This window comes from Tachypleus tridentatus, chromosome 10 (genome assembly GCF_004210375.1).
Source record: "Tachypleus tridentatus isolate NWPU-2018 chromosome 10, ASM421037v1, whole genome shotgun sequence".
Classification (NCBI taxonomy): Eukaryota; Metazoa; Arthropoda; class Merostomata; order Xiphosura; family Limulidae; genus Tachypleus; species Tachypleus tridentatus.
In genome coordinates, this window is record NC_134834.1 from 33768456 (window position 1) to 33783357 (window position 14902).

The window sequence follows — 14902 nt, forward strand, 5'->3', positions numbered from 1 at the left end:
ATAAATAAAATTATATATTCAAACATCTAATACCGCCCCTACATTTCGACACACAGTTACACAATCCCTTTCAAACATGTGGTCAGCTTCCGGTCAGTTACCTCTTTCTTTGTGAACCTGACGATGACCGAAGAAGGTCGAAACGTTGTTCGCTCTTCTATGTAAAGTGTTTTCTCAGCCCAAACGAGCCGTTTTTGCATATAAATTTCTCAACAAGTGGGTTTCTCGTCATCACTGATTATTGTTTCATCGCGGCGACTGTACGAGAAGTGTAAGTTTTTGTGTTTTTCTCAGTGTATTTGTACTTACCTGTTACCTGTTACCATTATGTCTGAACTAGCATACCGTACACCACTATTAACAGTACACGCTCACACGATCGTTAAGAAACTAAGGAATTTAAACCAACGAATTATTAATAGAAGAAATGACATTTATTTTATTCAACAATGTAGAAAAGAACAACTAACCCCTAATTTTGTAAAGGTAAAACTTTCAAAAAATTTTAATACATACACAAACATTATCCAAAATTTACAGAAAAAACTACTGAAAGCCATGTTGAACACAAAATACAAAGAACTACATGACTTGCAAAACAAAAAATGAATCTAGACCATCAACTGGCATGCTGCATTAAACCAGAGATTTACGGACTTATACAACGAAACATAAACCAAATCAATACTAAAACGACAGAGACAAAAGATCTGCCACAACAAAAAACTAGAAAAACTAAGATGCAAACAACAGAAAAGACACCAAAACGACAAACCGTTGACTAACCTCATAATTAACAGATCCGACCGTCAATTAAACACAGACGAGATACATCTACTTAACAAAGGACTCAACTTCGCTATAGCACCTAGGTACATTCCAACCATAGAAATCAAAACATGTTTAGAGGACCTAGCCAGGAGACTTGTGATACTTTCTACAGAGAACAAAAACAAGGAAACAACCAAAACAACCAACAAAAGAAGACAACTTAGATAATTTTATTGACATCCAACAGCCAACCTTCCCAGGTAAAATTACAAATTTATATTTTCCAGAAACACCTAAAAACAACATCTTAAACGATTTTTTCAAAGAATTTTCTCACAAAACAGAAAACTGAAAAACAACCTTACAAAAATAGACATTAATTGCATAAAAAACCTAAAACAAGACAAAAACATAAAAATTCTAAAAGCAGATAAAGGTAACGCTATAGTCATAATGAACACGAATGAATACATCCAAAAAATGAATAACATCCTATCAGACACGAACAAATTTAAACCAATACACACAAATCCAACAAAGACACACGAGACGCAACTGAACAAATTACTACTACAAATGAAAAAAAGCCAACACAATTTCACAAACACTTTATTCCTACCTACGTAAAACCGATTCACGCACACCACAAATATACGGCATCCCCAAACCTCATAAACCAGATTGTCCATTACGACCAATAATGTCCACATATGAATCGTTTAATTACAACCTTGGTAAATACATAGCATGGGCATTCTCCAAATATGTAACATCAGCCAGCTCATTTATCAAAGACTCTTTTAATTTCAAGTCTAATCTAAATCAACTTAATCATAAAGCCTTAATGGCCAGTTTCGATGTTATATCCCTCTTTACAGAAGTTCCAACCACTGAAGCCTGCAAGATAGCCTTAGAACTCTATATCCGAGACCCTAACCCAACTACAGAAATTCCCAGTAACCAGTTAGCAACCCTCATAGAATTCACCACGATAAAGACAAACTTCATGTTCAACAACCAAAACTATATACAAACAAACGGCCTAAGCATGGGCAACCCAGTATCACCAGTTCTAGCCAATATTTTTATGACACAAGTTGAAACACAAGCAATTAACACAGCATTACATCCACCACTATACTGGTATAGATATGTAGATGACACGGTTGCGGGATTCAAATCTACAGAACACATACTTAATTTTTTCAATCACATTAACTCTATACATCCCAACATCAACTTCACATGTGAACAGGAAGAAAACAATCAAATATCATTTCTTAACCTCAAAATTACAAGAACTGATACACAATTTCAAACAGAAATCCACCGAAAAATCACCCATACTGGACTATACATTCCTTGGGACTCAGCACATGAAACAAAACAAAAACTCAACATACTAAGAAACCAAATAAACACAGCCATAAAACTATGCTCACCAGATAAAATTAACGATGAATTAGACAAAATAAAACAATACTTCACCAACATCAATAAGTTTCCTCCACAAACCGTAGAAAACATTATACGCACACACCTAGACAGAAAGCAAAATCAACCAACTAAAGTAAATACAGCTCACGAATCAAAACCACGAAACCATATACTACTGTATACCATATATTCCCGACATCAGCAAACAAATAACCAACATTTGGCAAAATTAGTAACAAAATATGACATTCCTATTAATACCAAATTTATTCAAAAACCCGGCACAAAACTGAGGTCTATACTATGTAAAAACTACACTGACAAACACCACACCAACATTATTTATAAAATACAATGTGAAAACTGCCACGACTTCTATATTGAGAAACAAGTAGAAAAATGGAAACCAGATTCAAAGAACATAAAAGTCACCTTCACACGTTTTCGAACACTGCAAGTCAAATAAACACAACATAACCATAGAAAACACTCAAATACTAAATAAAGAAACAAACATAAACAAACGTAAAATTAAAGAAGCCTTACTTATACAACAACTTAAACCCAAAATAAACCAATATAAAGGAACGCCTTTATACCTATATTAATATAATAAATAAAATTATATATTCAAACATCTAATACCGCCCTCTACATTTCGACACACAGTTACACAATCCCTTTCAAACATGTGGTCAGCTTCCGGTCAGTTACCTCTTTCTTTGTGAACCTGACGATGACCGAAGAAGGTCGAAACGTTGTTCGCTCTTCTATGTAAAGTGTTTTCTCAGCCCAAACGAGCCGTTTTTGCATATAAATTTCTCAACAAGTGGGTTTCTCGTCATCACTGATTATTGAAAACTTTCTCTGCTTCCTTAAAAAACAAACACTACTATGTTTTGAGTACTTGAAGTCGCCTCCTGGGTGTTACTTAATAAAAAAGACGTTTTTGTTCATACCACATAGCCAGGTAGGTTAAGGCGTGCGACTCGTAATCTGAAGGCCGCGAGTTAGAATCCCTGTCGCACCAAACATGCTCACCCTTTCCGCCGTGGAGGCGTTATAATGTGACGGTCAATCCCACTATTCGTTTGTAAAAGAGTAGCCCAAGAGTTGATGGTAGATGGTGATGACTAGCTGCCTTCCTTCTAGTCTTACACTGCTAAATTAGGGACGGCTAGCTCATATAGCCCTCGAGTAGCTTTGCGCGAAATTCAAAAACAAGCAAACAAGTTTGTATCACCATTAGCTAAAAAAGACAAAAGTGTTGAAAAACACCTTGAGTGGTGACTAACTTTTGTCATTGTGTTTCTTCTTAACCTATTTTCGTAGGCATGAGTACTCAGATCTTTTGTAGGTGATAGTGGAACAGTGCTTATGTCAATAAAGGTTTCCTCGTTTTTAGTAATTACATATGATCTTTCTTCTTTTGAAAAATGTTGTTGTTTTACACACCTTAAACTGCAAAGGATTGTTTGCTTGTTCACCCGAACGACGTCTTATTATACATACAATGGATTTTTTGACCTGGTCAGAGATGGTTATACTTCAGACATGGTCGTTCCCAATTTTTAACTATAGAACAAAGTGAAAGAATATGGTCGGAAGCACTCGTTACTTATATTAATTGAATAGTAGTATTAGCTGTCACTCTTATAACGCACTCACTGATGAAAGTGTGAAGTGTGTTTAGTGACAATACGTTTCCACAGTTCGATACTCTAAACACTAGGTCATGCTCGAGCGAGCTGGTAAGGATACAAAGAAATATCTGTATATTTGTAATAAAAATATCATTAGAAACAGAGAGTAATTTGCCAAAACTAGAGTTATATGTCTTTTAGACGAAAACGTTCACAGGAGAATATTGAAACATCAAAGATATCTAGAAAAATGCACTTATTAAAATGTTTGTAGACATGACTGTTTTCGGTTTAGTTGGTATTGAAATGAATTTCATTCGAATAATTAGAATTCGTGCATAGTTATATTTATAAACAATCCATTATGCATTCCTGTGTAATGATTTGTTTGTTTGTTTTCTGAATTTCGTAAAAAGCTAGACGAGGGCTATCTACGCTAATTTAGCAGTGTAAAACAAAAGTGAAGGCAGCTAGTCATCACCAACCACCACCAATGTTTGGGCTACTCTTTCAACAGCGAATAGTGGGATTGACGGTCACATTATAATGGTCTCAAGGCTGAAAGGGCGGGTATGTTCGGAGTGACGAGGATTCGAACCCGCGACCCTAAGATTGCAAGTTTAAATGCCTTAACCACCAGGCCATGTCGAGCCCCTGTGTAGTGATTAGATTAAGTATTTATTGTAAAATTGTCAGGGTGAGTTCTCTAAACGATCATCAAATCAAGCTATTAATTAGTAACTTTTATATCTAGATACCAATTAATAACTAATTTTATCCTATTTTGAGTCCTGACAATGCTTGTGCTGGTAGTGACTGAGATTCGATCCCCACTATTCTGGATTAAAGTTTCTTTATTTATTAAAACATGAATAAAGTAATTATATGAATCTTTTAAAGAAAGGTTTGTAACTTTTACTGCTTATGTGCTATTATTACTCAGTCAATTCTCAGTTAGGTGAGTGTAGAAGGCTTCTTTCATCTTCTTTTTTCTTAGTATGATTCATATCATACTGTTTTAGTATTGCTCCAATCTACCACATGCTATTCTCCTCTGGTATGATGGGCTATTGCAACAAAAATTAGAATGGCCAAGTGTTGTATGTGTATTATACTTCTTAGCTCTAACCTTCGTTCGTGTTTCATTTTATTTCTTCAAATTTTTGGAGTCAGCATTCACAAAGGATATCGTAAATGGTGTTTGTCCTCACTATTGGGCCTTTAGGTGGTTTTACGTGCACTAATAGCGATTGTATTGGACTGTAACGTCTAGTACGATCCTGACTTTATGCTATTTGTGTATCTTATCAGAGAAGCCTCGGACCTTGAAGAATATGACAGTATAGCTTCGTTCAGTTGTATCATTTTTATTGTAATATTTCTACCAGTAATTTTAAAGGTTTAACTTCAAAATTGCACAAGTCTAAGGCTGAACTTAAAAAACATTTGCTCGCATACTTTTGGTAATTTAGAGCGAGTTTTGTCGATGCATCTAGCGACCAATTTAACAGAAAGCTAGAGAACAGAAAACTATGTCTGCATTGATTACCAGGAACTATCGATTATGCAGAAACTTTTAAAAGGGCGCTCTTGTTTTTGTTTTTACTGCGCTTGTGCTTATAGTAGATAGCTTCCTTATACTGCTTTTGTAAAAGTTAAACTTGTAGCATACAAGAACATAATAATTATACACAAAAACGTTGTTTATTACTGTTTTAACTATACTAAAGCCACGTAAATTTCTGAGAAATAGATATTATTGTATTGTGTTCTTTCGCTTAAAAATATTATATATTGATATGACTTTTTTATAGAGGTTTTATGGGAATTTTAGAAAGGTTTTCATTTTTATTCACATTCAAATACTATTGCAGACAATGTGGTTTTGAAAACTTTGTAACATGTTCCCTTACTAAAGTTGTTGCCACAGTTTCTAAAACAAGACAACGATTGCCAGCTAAACGAATTTTTCTCCTGAATTTTCTTTACTAATAGTTTTGATATATGGGAACTCTTTTAAGGGTTGAAGGTCTTTGGTATTGAATGTTGTTTTTCTTTCGTGACTTCTACAGGTCTAAATCCTTCAGACCCCTGTGCCGCATACTATGCTGATATTACATCACATGAGGGCGCTACCTTCGAGGAGGAAAGTGTGAGTGGTATTCAAGGGTTGATTGATGACATTATCCTTTCTGTTGAGAGGAAAAACGTTCATTACTTCAGGTAAGTATATTTTGGTATTTCTTTGTCCTCTAATTTCAACAAATGCGGTATTTAAAATAATGTAATAAATATTCGAATGACTTAAACTACTTACAATTTCTAGAATACAAGTAAGTTCACAAAATGTTAATAACATCACGAAATCGATTTGATCGTAGCGTTAAAGAAATCGGTTCTTGCATTTTTACATAATTTGAAGTAAAGTACTTTGTGCTAATGGTTTATATTTCACCAGAAAAAAAAATACCATTGTCCCAAACTATAATATGCTACACAAGTTAAACTTAAAAGAAGAAATTTTTGAAGCAAATTAAATTTTGGACTTATCACTAGTTGTATTTTATCAATATTGTTATTTAGCATTCCCTGGAAAGAATGTGGTATAGATCCCAGTTTTCCTGAGCATCACAATTATCTTCAAAAGTTTGGAGACAGTGTTTTGTCTACTCTGAAAGGACTAGTCAGTGACGCCACTACTTCATCACCTGAATGGGAAGGCCTTCCTTTGACCATAAGAAAATCAGTCCAAGTTTGTATTAATTCTGTTTCCATTTCTTTAGTAATCCGATTAGTACAAAACCTAATATGAGGAAGGAATTACAAAATATATAAGGTTTTTATTCTTAATTCGCTCAACGTTCAGAAATATTTGATTACATGTGAACATTAGCCACAGGGTTTAATTGGTGGGGATTTTTTTATTTCTTCTCCTTCTTCATTTACTCTTTAATGTATAAATTTTTTTCTTGCGTGATAAGACGAGCATTAAGCGATTTTTCTATGTTCCAGAAATTTGTTTTAACAATTCGTCGTTAATACGTAAATACGTCAATATTGTTAAGAGTTACCAAAAAAAGTGTTTGTTTGGAGTTAAGGACAGAACTACATAATGGGCTATCTGTGCTTTGCTCACCACGGGTATCGAAACCCGGTTTTTCGCGGTGTGAGTCCGCAGAAATACCGCTATGCCACCTGGGGGGGGCTACCAAAAATATCGAGTGAGAAAGATAGCGTGTTTAATTCTCAACTAAATCATAGAAAATGTTTCTTTGTAAAAAAACAACAAAAAAACAGTTTTTACTACACATATTTTGTAGACGTTCAAGAATTTGTCCCCATGTCAGTCAATGGTAAGTTTGCTGGAATTAAAATGTTCAAATCCGTGGTTCGAGTCCCACGATGGACAGAAAGCCCATTCTGTAGCTTTGTGTTACAAAACAATACTTTATGAACAATTTCTGTTTTCATCACAGTTTTTTTGTAATAAACTTACATTGTTCAAACATAAATTGTAGTGGATTTTTCATAAATCTCGATTTTGTTTTGTAATTAAATGGATAGTCTTCTGTTGTTTTCTTTATTTCAATACTTTATTTCTTTGTTGTAAGCGTTATAAATGAAACAACAATAAAGAAATATTTTAAATGACGACAGAAAGTTTGTTGCTTTGTTAAAGAGGATGCATAAAAAATAAAGTTGAAATCAGAATTAGTTTTGAATAACATCACAAAATACGTGATTAAAACAAAACTTCAGATAATTTGTCTTTATTAACAGTCATTAGTTTTGTAATAAAATGAGATACATGACAGTGATCAGGTTTATCTTGCTGTACGTAAAAAGGTGTATTTTTCTTTAGATGAACAGACATTTGCAAAGACAACGACTTAACACTTGTATACTTTTTTGTCAATATTAAATTAGGAAGTGGTACTCGAGTCTCAAACTCACCTAGTTAACGCCCACCAGAACCTCCACGCCTTAGGAGTGTCCCAGTCTTTAGACAGTGACTGTGGGCCCTTAATACATATTCAACAGCTCATGCTAGTGGATGAGGATAAGATACGTCATACTCCCATTGTAGTATGTGGTCGTAATGGTTCAGGAAAGTCAACTCTTCTTTCTCAAGTATGTGTGAAAATGAACCTTTTTATTTCTATTTCCTCTTATATTTTTTTGTTGTATTGCATCTTAGACTGACCTACTTTGCATGCATTAAATAACAAATGTTAATAAATTACTCGAGTTTCTGATACCAGTATCCAATCTTATTGAACAGTTTTAACTGCGCACTCTTTTCACGTGTATTTATATCTACAGAGATTATTCATAAAACTTAAATTTATTGGAAAAGTTAATGCTCAGAGTAATGAATAACCTGTGTTATTTTATTTTCTGGCTTTAGTATATGTTATACTATAATGTGAAGACGTGAGTAACGAGAATAGTTACGATGCTGGTGAGTGTAGGAGGTTATTACTGTTCATAAACAAACAATGAAACTCATATCCTGCTATGTTCTTACTTCCTACTTAAACGGAAGGTTGGTGTGTGTATTCACCTACGCGTGAGACTTTCACCAATAAATATCAAAAGTAACAATTACTGCATAGTTTTATTATAGGTCCTCTTACAAACAGCTCACTTTTTTAGTTTGGTCCTATATCAGTCTTAAACATTCATTATTTTGCCCATCAAACAAATAAGCTTTTATTAAAACTTCGTCTGTGGTACGACCTCAGCGACTCTTTACGATATATTTAAAAAATTCAATAAAACTGATCATATGTATTACTGAAATAAATGCTACATTGTAAAATCGTATATTTCAGGTTCCTGCCTCCTGTTCTTTTTTTGAAGTATTCCTTATTTTTGATAGATAAGGCCTGACAAATTTCTTTTTAAATAAAATATTTACTCTTATTAAAACAGACTTCAAATGCAGAATCCTACGTCAAGAGCTTCATTTTATTAACCAACTTGTTTCTAAGCTTTCTATCCTTCATATTAAAATCTTACTCCTTTAAATGCTTAGCAGCTTTTGTTTTTTTTTCCTTTTTCATACATAATATATGAGGCAAGAAAAGCCACATATATTATCGTTTCCCAAACTCCCAAAACTCTAACTGTAATTTATGAAGTCTATTTTTGTTTTTTTATTTTCATAACATTTCCTTCTACGTGGCACTTTTTATTTGTTTGTTTGTTAATAGACTTCTCCGTCTTCCCTTATCACATGGTCACTATTTAGTTTTATTTTCTCTCTTTTTTGCAATTTTGAAATGTCTCTTTCTGCCATTTAATTGTTTTGAAAAATATTTCGAATATAATATCAGAACCAGTTACACAACAGCTAAAGTTTCAATTATGCCGACCGATTTGAGCTTCTACTCAGAAGACTCGTTTCGTATCTGTTATAAAAAGAAAAAAAAAACAGTTACGTGGAAAGAAAAACAGCCATACAGAACCGCAAATAACATAAACTGGTTATATACAGGAAAAATTACCAAAATCTACGGAATGAATTATTGATTGATCATTCTAATTAATTCAAACTTCACGTACATGTCATTTCATGTTTCTATTTAATTTTTTCCAAAATATATCTTTAACATAAATATAAAACGATGTGTCCTAGATATTATTTTTGTTTCGATATAAAATAGACAAAATTCAGCACATAAAAACATCCCATTAACTTTTCTCCATTAGAAGAACTGTATTTTGGTAACACATAGCAACTCTGGCTCATTGACTTTCTTTGGCTGGTTTACTGATATATTAAAATACATCATATTAGTCTAAATACTAATATCATCAGGGTACTTGTTGTTTAAGCTAAAAATTAGTACCGTCTAATCATCATCTGGCTTTGTAGAATAAGTTCAGTTAATTGTAAAAAACAGCATGTTAATATCAAATGATAATCATTCTTGGAAATAAATTAATGAATTATTAATCAACATTACGCGTAACCTATTTCTAGTTAAGATTATTGTTTGTGCGAGAAAGCTAAAAAGAACGACTCAAAATAACCGCTATCGTGCCTTCTTTTAAAGAGTACAATCCATTATAATGAATAATTCAATTACTGTAAGCCTCATCAATTACTTTCGAAACTTCACTATTTTCTTGCCTTATGTTATGTCTGTTTAATCAAGATACACGGCCTCGTGTGTTAGGTTTTTCTGCTTTTCTCGTACATTCGTAGACTCATTAAGCTTGGAAATTTCCTGTCTTTAGTACTTTACCTTCGAAAGACTGGTGGTAATTTTCCTTTACTAAAATTTTAGCTTTAAAATTTTTGCTTTTTTTTTTCAAAGCATTGTCCCTTTTTGAAATAAAAAAATCCTATAATGAGAATTTATTGCTTTCCCAACACTCTAGCTTTTTTATTTTACTTGTATTAACTATAACACCTACGCCTTGTTATATTACAATAAGAAATTTCCACTGAAAACGTAGTGCGTGTTAAAAGACGAAGCTTGAGGCGAGCTGATGTGGATATCACAACATTGATCACAGTAGATAATGCAAGTGGGAGCCCTCTATTGCTTTCACAGCGTTGTATTTCACCTTAACTATTCCATATCAGTTGGGGAATGTTTGAAAGTTCATTATGTGGCTTGCTGGAAGAGTCTCGCAATAAGCTCTTCTGGAATTTAGAAGCTAGCATTCCAATAGTACTTCAAGGAAATTCTTATCTTTCCCTGAAATAACAAGTACCTTAAAAACTTATAGGATAACTTACTTTACTCACAACACGAACAGGAAGTACCTTTTTTCTAGTTGAACATTTCCAATAAAGAGAAAATCTTATATTTTCTTTAAGAGATTTTTAGTATATTTACACAAACGTTTAGATTGAGAATCACATATATAATACCAAACTCTGACATCTTCCTTTAAGATACATAAACCTTATTTTTATCATTAAATGTTTTAAAACAATAATTTCCAACAACATTGTCTAAAGGAACAAATTTCATGGCATTAATTTTAAATCCACATCCTTTATAAAAGTAGCCAGTTTAAAAAAATAGGTATTCATTCTACGTTTATTAATTATGGTAGTTTTTCACTTTGTAACTTCGTAACTAAATCATTCAAAACGTAAAATGTTCGTTTATTCTACATTCAAACAATATGAAAATATCCAGGTATAGTAAGTCAAAAAGCATAGATACTAACACTATTTCTATATGGTACACATACGTGTATATATATATATTTATTATTGATACTTAAAACTGTCAGAAACAAAGCAAAGACAGTTTTACATGTGTGACTACATATCTATATGTATACATATACATATCATGAACAGAAATTAATCTGCCTGAAAAAACAAATTCCATTTAAGAAAGTGATGATAATGTTTTTGTTGTGGTTGAATTAAATGGGCATGTAGCAAACATTTATCTGGTAAGATCACAAGTGTAAATTAAGGTTCATTGTTTTGCATATGAAAACATGTTTTATCATTTTGTCAGATTTCTTTGCAATTATTTCACATTTTTGAATGTGCTTAAGACTGATAGATATTTTATGCTTCATTAATTTTAACATACATTGATATTCCGTAGACCTGGGCAGTTAGTGGTATTTGCTAATCAACAGCCCAGCTAAGTTATTAAACTGTTTTTCCAACCGTGGTACGTACAAGCAGACGGATATAAACTTTTGGCAGCAGTTCGGTAACAACAACAATGACAACAAAACGTTATCTGGCATGGCCAGGTGAGGATGCTTGACTAGTAATCTGAGGGTTGTAGGTTTAAATCTTCATCACACCAAATATGCTCACCCTTTTGACCATGGGAGCATTATAATGTGACACTCAGTTCTGCTTTTTTTTTTTGTAAAAGAATAGCCCAAGAGTTGGCAGTTAGTGATAATAACTAGATGCCTTCCCTCTAGTACAGTGGTTCCCAACCTTTTTTATGGAATTGTTTATAAACAGGGTTTATATATGCGTTTAACCAAAGAAACCGAAAGTAACCTTGACATTCACCTTGAAACAAGTGGGATGAAAAGTAGAGAGAAGCTTAAGTTGGTTTAGTCGTTTAGACCTTTTTCTGGACTTGTTTTCAGACTTCTATTCACTCCTAACATTACCAGGTTATTTAATTATTATTTTTTTACCTTCTTGTCGTTAGCACATAGGTATCTTTACATTTTTGTCCAATTAACGTGTCAAGATTGCTTGTACTCTTTTCACCAGTATACCTGTTAACGAATGTAAACAGATTGTTAGTAAATTAAATAAATAGAGCGATGTGTTACCTATGGATTCCCATCTCTCTACTTTGCTTACAGACATGTTTATGGATAATCTAGAAAACAAACTGTTTAATGGTAAAATAAAACGAAACATGTCAACTATTGAAACAGATATGATGATGATGCGATTTGTCTTTGGACAAGCTCCAGACGATAACTTTTGTAACTTTTCTAAATTCACAAAACAAATTTATCAAATTTACTATGGAATTTAATGAAAACGGAAATATTAAGTTTTGGACTGAAATACTGGCATAGATAACAGCATGCATTCCTTCAAGATTTTCAAAAAACCGACCTATAGTCATATATTCTTCTTCGAAATATCAAATATCCCACAAACCTGCCGTGTTCCGAGTTTCTAACACAGGCTTATATCACTGTTCCCTTGTCATCTGAATATTATAAAACTGAATTAAAAACTATACCACAGTTTTCTTTTCACAATGGTTGTACAACAAAATTTACTGTCACATTATTGTTAAAAAAAGTAAAATCCATAAACTCGTATCAAAACACCCACATATTATACCGAACGACAACAAACCAAAATGAATAGTTTAAGATAAGCTACACTGAACAAGCCCTCCAGTAGCTCAGCGGCATGTCTGTAGACTACAACGCTAAAAAATGGGGTTTCAATACCCGTGGTGAACAAACAAAATCTACGGATGGCCTTCCAATATACACAACATTTAGCGTAAATTGTAATCAAATCAAAATGTACAGCAACAGTGCTGTTTACCAATTTACATGTTAAAACTGCAACAGTATATATATATAGGTCAAACGGGAGGTCCCATGGAAACAATAAACGTACAATTATCTTTGTTTTTATCTTAGTTCTATATCTGCAATTTGAGTCAAAATGTTTGTATACTTTGTGAAACATGAGATCATTATTACCAAATGCTGTCCAACCAAGAAATTCATGTTATACTTAGCATCTACATATAACGAGACAGGTTTTATGGACATCAAAAACGAGTTTTATAACACCAAATAATTTTATCAAACAACTGTAGAAATATGTGCTATTCAACATTTCACCTATTCCAACGAAACCTTACCAAAACACATATAATAACAAAATATGACATCATTATTTATAAATAGCGTTTATAGCGTTATATCAGTTCTTGTTGTTCCCTGCTGGTACAACGTTAAGTCTTCGGGTTTACAACTCTAAAATCAAGGGTTCGATTCCACTCGGTGGACTCAGCAGTTAGCCAGATGTGGCTTTGCTATAAGAAAACATACACATAGACACATAATTTCATATTAAGTATTGGTTCCCCTCATACTTTAAAAACCTCCACAATACGACGTGACATGCTGTGGATGAAATTGAATCTGCCCAACAGTTCTCAAAAGCGTTGCAAGAAAGAGACTTCGCTGGTCATAGCAATCTTGTAACGTCTTCCTTGTCAAGATAATCGTGTTCCATATGCGTACTATGGACACTAACATTGTCATCCTGGAACACAAAATTATTACCAAACCTTTTCCATGAAAATAGCAAACATATAATCTCTTTGTTATGCCTGTAGAATGCTTTATTGACATTTTCCTGGAGGACATGAAGGATAGTTTTCCACCATAATAAATAGCTGTCCAAACTTAAATTGCACCACCTCCTGGTGTTTCTATGGAAGAGACAGTATTTCCTTATCTGTTTTCCAGGCAAACGACGAACACAGATCCTCCATCAGCTTTAACGCGCCTGAAACAGGATTCAGCTGAATAGATGATATTTCACCAGTGTTCTAACTGTAAGTTGGCATCCTGTCTTGCCAAGTAACACGGTGACATTGATTAATTCTGGTTCATATCGGTTTGCGGATAGTCCTTCTTGTAAAATAACCTTAGTTAATTCACTGTTCTTGTAATTACCCTCGAATGATTGTGCACGTGCCATGCCTGTCGTAAGGTGTTCAAGAATTGGACGTGTTAGTTAACCTGATCAAAACATGGTCATCTCGGGCAGTTGTTTTTCAGCTTCTACAGTAGACTTTCCTGGAAAAATGTATTCTGTAGTCCGTTGATGTTTCATGATACACTATTTTTCTGGAATTGTTTGTTCGCTTCGTACAATTTCTGTACAGTCCAATAATTTGACGCCGTATAATTTCTGGCACATGACGAAGCATGGTTCTGCACCAAGTACCTGAGAAATTGTCTGAACAAAGCGTTAATCTGTTTCGAAAAGAATGTTATACCGAAAACACAACCTTTTATACAAAGCAGGTATGTACGTGTGTTTGAAGAACAGATGCTCAAAGCAACTTATACAAACCAGAATACCAACTCGTACGACGTTTCGACAAGATTATCTAAAAAATGGGTTCCTCATCATCATATGTAGACATTAAAATGTTTATATTAAGTAAGAATTAATTGTTAAAGTTTAGTCGAAGTTATTACTTAGTGTAGTTGAAAATGAAGAAAACTATAATATATAAAATTTGTAATGAAATCCTAATAAAACATTTACAGATTTAATGAGTTTTGTGAATACTGTTTTTAGTTGACTTTAACTCACCATAGTGAAACTATGTTTACAAATTATTTGAAGAATATTAATTAATTATGCAATCATACATTATTCTGATTTATTCAGCAAGTTACAAGAGTCTTTTCTTGTTGCGTTCGATTTACCCTTGACCAAGGCTACTGTTGAGGAGTGGAATTCGTTGGTTTATGATATAACTCAGTTACAAGTGGTGAATGGAATAATAGATTGGGAATCATACTGATGTTTATTA

The 14902-nt window shown here is 33.3% G+C and overlaps 1 protein-coding gene across 1 annotated transcript in view; it reads left to right on the forward strand.

Moving 5' to 3' along the window:
* Nucleotides 1-14902, forward strand: part of LOC143228333 (NACHT and WD repeat domain-containing protein 2-like) — a 42880-nt gene that overhangs the window by 11878 nt on the left and 16100 nt on the right. Inside the window, exons 6-8 of the mRNA XM_076459603.1 lie at nucleotides 5924-6074; nucleotides 6435-6603; nucleotides 7779-7982. Coding sequence (XP_076315718.1) covers nucleotides 5924-6074; nucleotides 6435-6603; nucleotides 7779-7982 — 524 coding nt within the window. The remainder of the gene's footprint in view (nucleotides 1-5923; nucleotides 6075-6434; nucleotides 6604-7778; nucleotides 7983-14902) is intronic.